Here is a 13,349-nt window from a genome sequence, read left to right as displayed (position 1 = left end):
TCAGAAAGATGAAATGGAAATCATCTGTGTACAGTAATTTTCAAGATTATAGAATCCCTACAGGCTTTAGCCATGCTAATAAACAATTAACATTTCCATTACAGATCTGGCTGTATGTTTAGGCTTTGTGTCCTCCTGAAGGGTGAAACATTGCTTCATTAGCATCGTCCATCCTCACTTCAACCATGACCAGCTCCCCATGCTACCTTATGATCTTACAACTACCACGTTTCTCTACGGGGATTGTATATTGAGGGTGATCCAAAGTGAGTTTTCTACCAAGTGTATCATGTTGCAGGCATGCAAAATTTTTATATTTTAAAATTTTAAGTTTTATTCACACACGTTTGCTGTGTCAACAAAGTGGCTTGAAACAAGCTGGAAAATAGAAAATGGCTTTCTATTTTCAACTTTACTTACAAATGCACCAAACATAGTTCTATGAGATGTTCAAAGTTTGGATTACTGTTTTTAACCAAACCATGCATTATGCTTTTACAAAACTTTATCTCTGACTCCTCTGCTGTGTTCCTTGGCCTTCATGATTCTGCTTGTTCTCCAACATTTTCTTTAAAAACCTGACAGGTCTTCAGAAAACAGCTGGATTATCGGGTGACTTCTAAAGGCAATTTGACATCAGAATGAAGGAAGGTAAATTCATACCTGTTACATTTTCTTAGTAAAACCTTTAAATGTTGCACCTTTTTTATTCCACTGAATAATTAAGACCCAAATTTTGTTCATTTTGTTACTGGGTTCTGTAGTTTCTGAGAAAGGATGTTTGGCCACAGCGAATCACACCAGCACTGTTGCACAATCGCAATTAATCTAACTGAATGGATATTGCATTGTTTAATATTTGGTGGAGACATTTTGTGTTTCCCCCAAGACTTATTTTACTGGTTTTAATTAAGTTTTTTTTTGTTTGTTTGTTTTGTTTTCTTTTTGGAGACCTTATGTGAAAGTGTTTCTACAAATTAGCCAATAATTATTGGACTTATGAACAGAACAGTTGCTTTTATAAAATACATGCAGTGCTGTCTTATGCCTTGTTTCTAATTCTAAATAATAAACATTTGCTGCAAAGAAGGCCCCTTTTAAATTTGCTACATATTCCAGTGCTGGGAAGTGCAGAAATTGCTGGCAGAAAACACCTGTGCTTTGCAGCATATGGACAAAACCTGGTAGGTATACTGGGCTCAAAATGAAACAAGCAAAAGTGGATAAACATTTGACTTCAGTGTACTGTTCAATGTTTGCGTAGACAGAGTTGAATTATTTTAGAAAGTGACTCACTGTGATGTGGTACTGCCTCCAGATCTCTGGACAATCCTGGAAGGAGATAAAGAAACTTTTTATAGACTTTCTACACAAAAACTGTTTGTTGAAGACAATCCTGTTTTTATACTTCATGTAAAAACAGAAGGCATACAGAAAGAGAAAACAAAAATCTGTTATTTTAACGGGTTAAAGGTGTGAGAGAGAACTGAAAGATCCTGACTAACAGACAGGAAAGTAATACCAGGGTTTGTTTTTCAGTTTCCACTCTGAATCTCTCAGTCCCTTCCCACATCTTTCCCTAAACCTACTCAGAAGTGCTCTCTGTATCGGTGTTGGTGTGCCGTCAGTCACTCAGAAACAGTCAGTCAGTTGGTTGTTTTGTTGCTGGTGTGGATAAAGCATTATCTCTGGGGCTTCTCCACGCTGTTCCCCAAGCACTCCGACATCCTGTACCCGCCACTGCCGCTTCCCACGGGGAAATTGAAAATGCCGCATTCGCCGCAGGCAATGGGATTTATCTGCTTGCATACCTACTGAGTGAGGACATAATTCAGATTGAAGGCGAAACAGCCCAATTTTAATTTGCTCTTTGCACACTAGAGGTCCTCGATCAATTTTATATGAAATAAAATGCAATTAATAAGGATTTAAATTTATCCTGAAGCCTCTTTTGTTGGGGAATTGGATCTGTTTGGACTCAAACACAGAAGAGAACTTCGATGAGTTTCTACGGCTGCATCTTTTTCCACCTTTAATCCAGCTTTTTCCTTCAACAAACCCCTCTTGTCCCCGCCGCTTGTATCCCCCCTCCTATTTGTTCCATCCCTCCAAACCGCCGGGGTAGTGTGCTGTTGTCGAGGGCGACAGGCGAGGCGAGCGACACACTCGCGCTCCATCAACCGTCTGTCTTTAATGAGAGACACAGAAAGGCCCGGGGGACTGAGACTTGACTCTTTTTCTCTCACAAACAGACACACACTAATATGTTCAGCGTAATTTATGAGTGTAAGGGGAGATAAAGAAAAAAAAAGAAAAGTTGTGCATTGCAAGTGAGAAGTAATTATATCAGAGCACATCTTTGGACTTGTGCTGTTTGTGGTACGATGTGTAGAAGAGGTGAGAAGAGGTGAGAAGAGGGAGACACACAGAAGGATCTGATTCAGAAGATGAGCGAGATTGGAGAAGAGTTTGAGAGACAGAAAGAGAGGGGAAAAAAGAGAAATTGGCTTGTGTGTGTCCTGGTGTACCCTCTCCCTCTGGTGTTCACCTGGTTACTCATCCATCACACAGAGCACAGTACATGACTGACTGACGAAGAGGGAGAGAGAGCGAGACAGAAAAAAGAAAAAGAGGGCAGCGGCAGACTGTTTCTTCCATTCAGTTACTCCTCCTCCAAGGCTGGTATTTGTGTACAAATACACAAATACTACAGCTAGTTCAGCTAGTGACGGAGCACTGTGATAATTGTCATTAATGGTCTTTAAATGCATCTTTCAGACACACAAACAGCTGGAATACCTACGTTGTAATTCCTTAAGTACCTATTAATGTGAACAGCAATGTGAGTTGACCTCTGGTCACTGAGAAGTGGGGTGATTACAGAGACTGAGGTGTTAAATGTGATTGGTAATGAGCTCATCTAGTTGACAACACCTGCACGTGAATCATAATGTCTATTTTAACACAGCATTTTGCATGTGCAGTTAGGCTGGTAGATTTAGATGTAAAGTATTATTTTAGCTCTGGCCAATCTTTTTTTTCTGACTGCAAGCAATATTAATGATTTCAAGTGGACCAGCCAGAGTCCTGTGGAGGGAGATAACGATTACGGCGAAGGCAAAGAGGCCTTTCATCCTCAAAGATTCAGAAAATACCAGTGGAAACAGGAAACTACAGCAACTTTAATAAAGGCTCGACTGCTGCAATACCAAGGAAAGGCCTTTCCATTGATTATTAAGGAGAGTATAAATAATTTCTGCCTTCATTTGTATTAAATATCTTCAGGAACATACATGTGTTACTTCCAATTAGAAATCTTGGATTAATGAAAATAACTTTACATCTAAATTTGTAGAGATGACTCTGAGCCTAGCTGTATAAATATGGAAGTCAAACAACAAAAAACTGCATACACACAGAAGACGGTTTGAAATCAACAAAGGTAATTAGTTCAGTATTTAATTCAGCTTATTGACTAATGTATTAGTGTAATCCATATAAATATGCTGCATTAAGATGACATGCAAAAACTGGAAGAAGTATTTCAGAGAGATGCCTTTGAACATCACTAAATGGAGTGTCAATAATTTAGCTTGACAGCTGGATCATTTGTCTTATCAGCACCATGACACAGGAACCCTTTCTTGTAACTCAGGACATATTGTTTTTTTAACGGTTCCCGCACCTGTGAATGTTGTGCGAACCATGAGATTTGTCCTAAATGTACCAGTTTCTGTATTTGGAATGGTCCATAAGACATCCATGTTACACATGGATCCATGTGCAATCCATGTGCAACATCAAAAAGCTGCATTTTTGTCCTCCAGCCTCACAACAATAACTTTGAAACATGCTTAGGGACACCAGACATGCTTATGGATCACTATATGATACTCTGTATGACAGATAAATTCAACATATCAAAGCAGCTCAGTCAAAAACATAGCAATACCAGCAGGAACGGTCACTTTCCACTGGTTCTGATATTCTGGCCCACTCAGTGTCTTTAAATAAGGATATGTTGGTTTGGATAACAACATTTTGAAAATAAGTGTAACATCTCGAGAGAAAAGTGAAAAGACAATAATCATGGCCCTCTACTCACATCGAAGAAGTGTCCCCTCATGCTGCAGCGATGGCATTGTTTGTGCCAATAAGATTTCTCATTGCAGAACCTGATGAGGTGTCCAGGCTGCCCACAGTTGTTGCAGTGCTTATTGGGACAGTTAATGGCCTGGTGACCCATAGTGCCGCAAAGAAAGCAAGGCATCATTTTCTGCAGAAACACAATTAGTATAGTGCTGTTAGCAAGTTTGCTTGCATTTTTACATTCATCATTTACAAGATGGCCATGCTACAGCACATTAGCACAAACCTACTTTGGGGTGAGGACAGTTCTTTGACAGATGTCCTGTCTTGTTGCAGTTTCTGCAGTGAACGTTCTTCCCAGTGTAGTATCGGTTAGACATACGCTGCACTGCGATCCTGACACCCTGGCCTTTGTTAAAGATCTGAGCCTGAAATGACAGGAAAAGATTGATTATGAGTTGGACGTTTCATTTTTTACATTAAGACGTAAATGTTTAATTCACACAAAGAAAGGGAAGACATACACATCGGAAAAATTCAAATACGAATCTTCTCACGGCAAACTATTTTTATTTGTCAAAGGAAACTAAAAAATAATCTCAGGGGCGTGCCGTGGTGGCGTAGTGGTTAGCGCGACTATTTGGAGGCCTTGAGTCCTCGACGCGGCCGTTGTGGGTTCGACTCCCGGACCCGACGACATTTGCCGCAGGTCTTCCCCCCTCTCCTTCCCCGTTTCCTGTCAGCCCACTATCATATAAGGGACACTAGAGCCCACAAAAGACCCCCTGGAGGGGTAAAAAAAATAAATAAATAAAAAATAATCTCAGAAAACAAAAGGAGATTAATGTGACAGTAAACTATGAAAGTGAGCTAATTAATTCAATTTGGTAATCAGCACCAACCTCCTTATCTTTCTCTGAAACAATCCAACTTCCTTCTTCTTTTTCTTCTTCTTCATCAGCATCTGATAAAAGGAAAAAATGTTAAATTAATTGTAGCACAAACATTTATGCAAAAAAAAAAAAAACATTTTAAAGTGACAGAGGGTTGGATGTTTTTTCAACAAGTTTGGACTGTATTTAATTATTTTTGATATATACCACTGTTTGTCTGTATGGGCTCCAGATGAGCAGTGAGGAGTGTCACACTGGATGTCAAATACAGACCAAATACAGGTTTTAGTGAACAGACCAACACAAAGTAATGCCTGGCTGGGAAGCGGAAAGAAAAGAATAAATGGTTTGCAAATATGTTTTTCACATGAGTCTGTACTTTAAAGAACAACCTTTCACTTCCAGAGAAAGTTGAACTATTTTTCCACCAGACCTTTCTTACATATGAATATGTTGTGACTTAAATCGTTCCATTGTAGCTCTTTGTCTATATTTAGAGTCACTGGTGTGCAGGAGGGTGAATCTCTTTTCCAGTCTCAATCAGTCTATCTATACCTAAATAAACAAGGCATAAAACAAAAGTTTCCTTCCTTTTTCTAGTCTTAGTCCAATGTAGGACTAAGACTCTCCAGGCTGAGCTGTGGAGCTCTGCAGCTCCTCCAGAGTTAGCACACTGTTGTCTAATGCTCTGATAGCTGGTTTGGAGAGTTTGCTGTTGTGTCACATACGTTTTAATATTCATTCTCCAACAGTCCTCTGAGGCCTTCGCAGAACAGCTGTAAAGTGACATTAGATTATTTATACTCTTAACTAATTAGGTGGCACTTGGTTATGCAGGATTTTATTGAGAGGCATTAGAGTAAAGAGGAGATGCACAAAAGAACCACAAACTTTTCAGGTTTTAGATGACTGGTGTATCTGAACGTGTGTCCTTTTCAGTTGTGCTTTATTTTTGTCCATTTTGTTCTTGGTACCAGTAAATAAATCTTTAAAAAATATGTTACTGCACGTTTGAATCAGGATTCAATTCAAGCCACAACTTATAAACTCCACAAAACCAAACAACCCTGTTAGGAACTCTAAAGCCTTTGGGATGACTTTTGCTTCCTGTGACAGAGGGGACACACACACACACACACACACACACACACACACACACACACACACACACACACACACACACACACACACACACACACACACACATAAACCCACAGTGAAACTGACACAATGGCAGCCCGGCACATCTGCATGAGAGTGGCACTAACAGCACCCTGAGGGAGAGCGTCGTATTCTCCTCTGGCCCACAGAACTGTAACCGACATCCAGAAATCCTAACGTTCACACAAGCACAAACACACAGACACGTGTAGCCGGCATAAAATTATGTGCTGATAGCGATGACCCACACATGCTTTCAGGAACACAGACACACCCACACACATCGACCTCTCGCGATTAGCTGGTTGGCAGTCTTTAGCCTTTGTATAAACACACAGCCTTGAGCCATAATCAAATATTACACTCTCCTTTCCACCCTTCTCTCCTCCAGTCCTCTTTCAGATTCTCTCTAACCAGCCCTCTTATCGCTATGCAGCTCAACCCTCCTTCCTTTTGCTTTTGCCTCCTCTCCTTGTTTTCTAACCCCTCCACCCCTTCCCCGGGTGAGCGGCTGCAGAGGGAGGTTATCACCTCTCTTCCCTGTCAAACAAATTAAAATGGCTGCTGTTTGGATGGGGTTTCTTTCTGCCTCGACCTTCACCTCTAAATACATACACAGACACCATCACAAAAACCAGCAACCCCATGCTGTCACCAACACTCAGTGAGTGCTTCAAATCCTGAAGTACAATTTTGCTTGATGAATTTGAGATAACGAAGAGTTTCTTTAAAATGAGTGTAAATCTGTGGAGTAGTGATGAACTCAGATCTGAGCCTTCAGTCACATTAAGACAATTAAAAAGTCAGCCTTTTATCACCTGAAGAACATTTCTAGAATTAAAGGAATAATGTCCTCAATGACATCTAGAGAAACTCATGCATGTGTTTGGCTTTAATTGCATTGATTACTGCAAGAGTGTCTTCGCAAATCCCCCTAAAAAACCAACCAATCAGCTGCAGGTGATCCAGAACGTTGCTGCTCATGTTCTCACTAAAAACAGTTGATAAATTACTGAATGACTTCGAACCAAAATAAATTAAAGACCTGTTGTTATTGTTGTATCAATCTTTCAGACCACTCAGGCCTCCTGGATGAATTCTACACTGCATCCCCAGGACCAAACTTGGAGAAGCATCATTCAGTTTTCATCCTCCACTAATCTGAAACAAACTTCCAGAAAACTGCCAAAACACTGATTTCCTTTAAATTTAGGCTAAAATTAAATACAAAAGAGTTATCTTTGATTAATTATAACTAGATTATCAACTGCAGTTTGTTTTTTTATCATGTTATTGCTTTGCTTTACTTGTGTTTTGGTTGCTGTTTTACTTTGGTTTTAATCATGTGAAGAACTTTGCCTTGTTTCTGAAAATATGCAAACACCAATAAAAGTGCCTTACCTTTCCTAAATGGCTCAATTTAGGAAAGGCTCTAAGGGCTATGAATGACGTACTATATCTTACATGCTCTTATGTGGACCTATTCTTATTCTTAGTCTTTAAAAATAAGCAAGCTGCAAAAGATGCATATCATAAATCAAGCCAAGATTAACGATTCAACAATATTCAATAAGCCAGACTGCAGTTTGCCAACGCACACAGCAACAAAAATCTTAATTTTTGGAGACTTTTCTGCGGTCTGATGAAAGTGAAGTGAAACTGTTTGACTATAACTACCATTGTTAAATATGGAGGAAAAACAGGGATGCTTGTACCATCCTAACTGTAAAGTATGGGGGTGGCAGTATTATGCTATGGGGGTGCTTTGTAGCAGAAGGACCTGGTCATTAATTAAATAGATGGTGTCAAAAGGAAAGAACATTATGTAGAAATATTGAAGGAACAAATAAAAACAGCACGCAGGAAGTTGAAGCTTGGGCACAAATGGAACTTCCATGTGGATAATAATCCTAGCATACAGCCAAAGTGGTTACAAAGTGGCTTCATGACGACAAAGTCAATGTTCTGGTGTGACCATCACAAAGCCCTGATGTCCTGAGGAATGAGCCAGATCTTAAGTAAACTATTATGATTAGCTTGAGGAAGAAAACTCAAAAGCTAAGTCATGCAGTTTACCAAATACTGAGGAAAGTAGGTTTATATAATTTCGACTCTGTATTAGCTGTAGGTCAACATCTTCAAATTGAACAGACGTAAAGGCTTAAAACACATTACTTTATAATAAAGCTTTCTGATATAGGAATTTCACTTTTTCAATTTAATTAGTCACAAATAAAGTACTGGATGAGGTTCCAATTTATTGAGATGCTCCTGTGGCTTAAGCTCTATTTTATATAGTAGAAATGTTCAGAACTCTATTGTTTAACCATTTCAGTTTCAAAAACTGACTTGACAGTTTTACGACTTTATAGTTCCCCAATAAAATCCATACATTTTCAACCAAGTGGGTTTGACGCAAAGTGTACCTCCCAGCATTTGCCCGCTCAATAAAGCTGCTTATGTGTAATTTCAGCAGAAGTTCACTTTAGTTTTTTAAATATCTACAAAAGTACATCTGTTTTTACTTTTATTGTCACAGCAAAGTAAGATATTTCCTTCCAGTTAGTGATTGTGAGTTTACATCGAGGAGAGAGCAAAGAGGTCTCCCAATGCTGGGCTACTATGAGCAGACTAGGGGGCCTCTGTGGGACATGTGTATGTCTCTTTGCACGCTTAGCTGGTGTTACACAACAACCAGTACCCGGTCAATGGGCAGCTGAAAAAAAAAGAGGGGTGAAAGGTGTGTGGGTGGGTGGGTGTGTGTGTGTGTGTGTGTGTGTGTGTGTGTGCTGAAGTGCAGGCGTGTATGTGTGAATGTAAGTAGGCGTTAGTGACTCAACGAAAGTTGTTCCCAAGGCGTCTCCCAGGGGGACTCCCCAAATAAAGAGCAGGAAGCTTTCCCTTAATCTAAAGGCCACCCCCATCTCACCGAGCCAACACACACACACGTAGATAAAGGGTGAAGCTCTTTGTCACGGCCGAGGAATCAAACACATGGGTGGAGGGGTGAAGGAGAGGAAAGGAAAGGAGAGGGTGGGTGGGTTGGTCTGTTGTCTGTACACAGGGTGAAAATATGCTAATCACCCCGGAGGCCCTGTTCAAAACCCAACCATCACAGCCTCGTTCCATCGTGGCCCGGCGGATATGAAGGAGTCTGGAGCTGAAAAAGCAGATGGCAGCAGCTTCTTCGAGCAGCTGAACAGACTCACGAGAGGCCTCCGCCGTGTCGACCGCAACTGCTCAATTTCAACAGATCTAATGGGGAGGCACTCCTTGCACCCAACTAAGAGATGTACGCCCAACGATCTTTGATGTTAAGGTGGCTGCCATCACCATCTGACATCAGTGTGCCAAACAGCGCCTGAGTCACCCGGTAGAAATTTGAGAAAAAGTCCAATTCATTCCACTTTCTGGGACTTTGGCTGACTATTTCTGGAGGATAACTTGTTCATTATCTCATCACTCCATTGTCAAGGGTAATGCAACACAATGGCATGGAAGAGAGGGAGACTGAGAAACGGAGGGAGGGCCGGATCAGGGGAGAGAAGGCGACAGATGCTACCTGTCTGTCTCAGAGGTACCCTGATTACTAGAAGACGAGGAGGAGAGGGGAGGAAGCCGCGTGCCTGTTCATCAGAGCCGGCAGAACAAAACAAAACAGAGGAATTGAGTGTGCGCGCGCGTATGTGTGGGTGTGAATCTGTCCCTTTTACCAGCAAGAGCAGAACGGAAGTGTACGTGTGGCTAATGAACCATGAACACCCGGGTCTCCTGGGGTGATGCGCACACACAAATAGGATAAGGTTCAGACAGGATGGTTTAAGTCTGATAAACCAAGGACGAGGCAGAGACCGACCGTACGCTCAGGCTTGTCTATGTTCAGTTTGTTGTTGCCTAAAATCAGCCTCCATTTAAACCAAATCCGAGGCCTGGATTGGATTCCTACTCTCTTGTCCTAGCACTTAACCAGGCACAGCAAGCCAATCCGCCCAGGCTCATTAATCCACCAGTCAGTATGCGTTCACACACACACACACACACACACGCACACCCCCACAGACATGAGAGGTAAAACAGCGGCCTTTCACCCCAAACATAGGTTATGTTTGATACTGAAGCGACAGGGCAGGATTAGCAACGGCATACATGACAATGGTGAGGGTGTGTGGGAGTGTGTGTCTGTGTGTGAGCACAAAAAAAAAAGCATTTCTGCTGGGACATCACCTCTTGCCATACAGGCTTCCCCTCAGTGAGATTGAAACACAGCAAAAGAGTGTAAAACAGAAGGAAGCAACTAAGCAAGTGAGATGAAAATAAACAATGAGAAGATGAGGAGGGGTCTGGAGGAGATGAAGAACATGAAAGCTGAGTAACAGAGAAAAAGGGGCAGAAGCATCTGAAAACATACAAGAGATAATGGGCAAAGCAGCTACAGTGCAGTAAAAAAAAAGTATGTGAATCCTTTCAGATTTCATCTGATTTTGACTTATTGTCACTGAAATGTTTAAGATCAAACACATTTAAATACTAGATTTAAAAAAATAACATGAGAAAATACCAAATAAAACTTCTCAATTTTGTTCATTAGGGAAAACACCATCTGAAATCAACTGGTCGTGTGTGAAAGACTAAAATCATCTTCTAACTGTGATGAACCACACTGTTTGGTTAATCATTTATCACAGCCAGGCCTGATTATTGCAAGACAAGTACAATCAAGAACGCTTTCAAATAGAAACTGTCTGACCACACAAAGTAGGCTAATGGATGCCAGAAACCTAAACACACAGATAAAAAGAAATTAAATGCATAAGAGTCAAACGTATTGACATCTACTAGGATATAGACATGATTAAAAGGCTGTTCTAAGGCTCAGATGGGGAAAACAAGAAACAGTTGTAAACCTTTCCCAGAGGGACAGCTACAAAAATGCATTAATGACACATCCAGTAGATCACAAAGAAATCCAAGCCAAGCAGATAAAGCACTACTGACGTCACATGCCTAAGATCAGATCATTGTTTCTTCTTTAAAACTGAGAAAGTAACTGGGCAAAATGGCCTCAATGGCAGAGTTCAAATGAGAAAACAATTGCTGACAAAGACCTGTCTCACATTCAGAAAAACATTCTGATGAGACAAAATAGGATTTTTTTTTGTCCAATTATATATGGCACAAACCTAGCACTGTATTTTAAGTAAAGGATGTCACATCTAGAATCAAAACATGATGTGGGGCTGCTTTGCTTCTCAACCTGGACTACCTGTCATGTGTGATGGAACCATCGTTAGTAGTGGATCCTGAGGGAGAATGTCCAGCCACTAGTTGGTGCATTTTGGTAATGAAGTGTGTCCAAAGCACACTGGCAAAGCCAACTCGGAATGTCTCAAAATAAATGAATAAATAAAACATGAACTGGTCTAGTCAAAGCCCAAACTTAAATCTGCCCAAGATGCTGCAAAAAAAGAGCGAGCCAAAATTTCACCACAGCAATGTAACGTTCTTGACGGCAATTGGTGCTGCTAAGGGTGGCAAAGTTTGAGAGGTATTTATTAATATTATATATAATACAATATAAATTGAGTTGAGTTTGAGTGAGTGAAATCGTTATTTGTAATCTCACAGAGGTCATCGTTTAATATTAAGATTAGTTTAACTATGCAAAACAAAGAAAAAAACAATGCAAGAACAAAAATTTGAAAAGTGTCAAGGTTCTGTTATGTTGTAGTTCTGTTACAGAATGAAGAAGTGCATTTGACATTTGTCCTTTTGACCCTTAACTTCTCTGCATGTTTGACATATAATTATAGTGTCTGTATAATATCGTTTTTTCATTCACACTTTTGTATGAGAACCTAGTAGAGCCACACAATCTCAGGTAAGCATGGGCTTATGATATTGCTAAACATTTTATTTACAACATCAATTCCAATTCTGCAACATTTCTCTCACTTTCGTATCGTATCAATATCTCTGTGAGATTTCACATCGCGGATACCTTGCAGACATCAAGGGCAGGGAGAGAGCATGTAGCTGGACAAATATATTATTAGGATGCAGAAAATGAATGCATGGCCCTTTGAAATAAAGTTAAATAATATTATCAGATATTGACACCCAGTCTGGAGTGAACCTGGTAAAGGAAAGGTTGCATCAGTGAGTCACATTTATATCCAAGACAATTTGGTAAAAAAAAAAAAAAAAAAAGAAAAGCTTAAAATTAACATTAGTTTCAAAAAAAAATTTTATAGTAGTGCTGGTGTGGCACATCAACACCGAAGCACTGACACATGTTTCCCATGTCTAACTTCTCTTTCAAGCAGATTTAAAATTGTAGGGCTTATGCATGAGATTGTCACTGTATGATAACCTGGAGTAAATACACCAACGCCTTCAATGTATCTCAATATTTTAAAAAAATCTGAAAGTGTCAAATGATCTAAGCAATTGAATTAAAAACAAAAGTGGTGTACATATTCCTAAAGTTCCTGAAGTAGATCATTTCACTTAAATTCTATGACACTTTAGTTTTGCCAGTTTGATCTTGATGCATGATTTACAATTTACTTAAAAATGAGCAAACAGCAGCTAAATTTAGTAGCTTCTAAGTACCTACTGCACAGCATATATTAACATTTTACAGTCAGGCTCTTTAAAGATTAACACAGAGATTTAGCAAGCTGATATTAGCTGATTAATTAGCTAGGCAGTGCAGTGCAGTAGCAATCCTGCAGTCTGATTTACAGCCATTCTTGCATGTAGCTTGTTGTACCAACACTAGTTTCCACAATATACCAGTCCAACTACACTCATAATCAGAAACATCTCCAAAGCAGAGGCAAAATACAGAAAAGTTTAGTAGCCTACATTCAGCAAACTGACCAGCAGTGCACAACACTGGGTGGGGTAGATGAAGAAAAACCTGTCAATATGGCACCGTAAGAACAGTTTAAATAACTTTAGCAGTTTTTAAAGTAACTTTTCAAAACCTCGGTTAACTGTAATACCAGTAGCTGACCTGAAGAAACCAAACAAAGGAATATCTCTATTAATGTACATGCTTCAGTTTCAAAAACATAGAACTCTTTAAGTTTAAAACACACAACAAATCAGATTAAACCTATAAATTGACACGTAGTACTTAAAGGCCCACACCACATTCTCAAGTTTTTGGGGTTTTTTTTACCTCTTTTGTTGGCCATAAAC

General features: G+C 39.9%; 1 protein-coding gene across 2 annotated transcripts in view; it reads right to left on the bottom strand.

The window, feature by feature from the left end:
- Window positions 1-13,349, bottom strand: part of zcchc7 (zinc finger, CCHC domain containing 7) — a 58,498-nt gene that overhangs the window by 14,978 nt on the left and 30,171 nt on the right. For both annotated transcript variants that reach the window (XM_028019283.1, XM_028019284.1), the window contains exons 4-7: window positions 4,992-5,053; window positions 4,380-4,517; window positions 4,106-4,276; window positions 1,297-1,332 (exon numbers count right to left, since the gene is read on the bottom strand). In XM_028019283.1, coding sequence (XP_027875084.1) covers window positions 1,297-1,332; window positions 4,106-4,276; window positions 4,380-4,517; window positions 4,992-5,053 — 407 coding nt within the window. The remainder of the gene's footprint in view (window positions 1-1,296; window positions 1,333-4,105; window positions 4,277-4,379; window positions 4,518-4,991; window positions 5,054-13,349) is intronic.

The sequence above is a fragment of the Xiphophorus couchianus genome, chromosome 5 (genome assembly GCF_001444195.1).
Source record: "Xiphophorus couchianus chromosome 5, X_couchianus-1.0, whole genome shotgun sequence".
Classification (NCBI taxonomy): domain Eukaryota; kingdom Metazoa; phylum Chordata; class Actinopteri; order Cyprinodontiformes; family Poeciliidae; genus Xiphophorus; species Xiphophorus couchianus.
The sequence above is the reverse complement of the archived record's forward strand: the minus strand, read 5'-3'. Positions and strand labels throughout refer to the sequence as shown.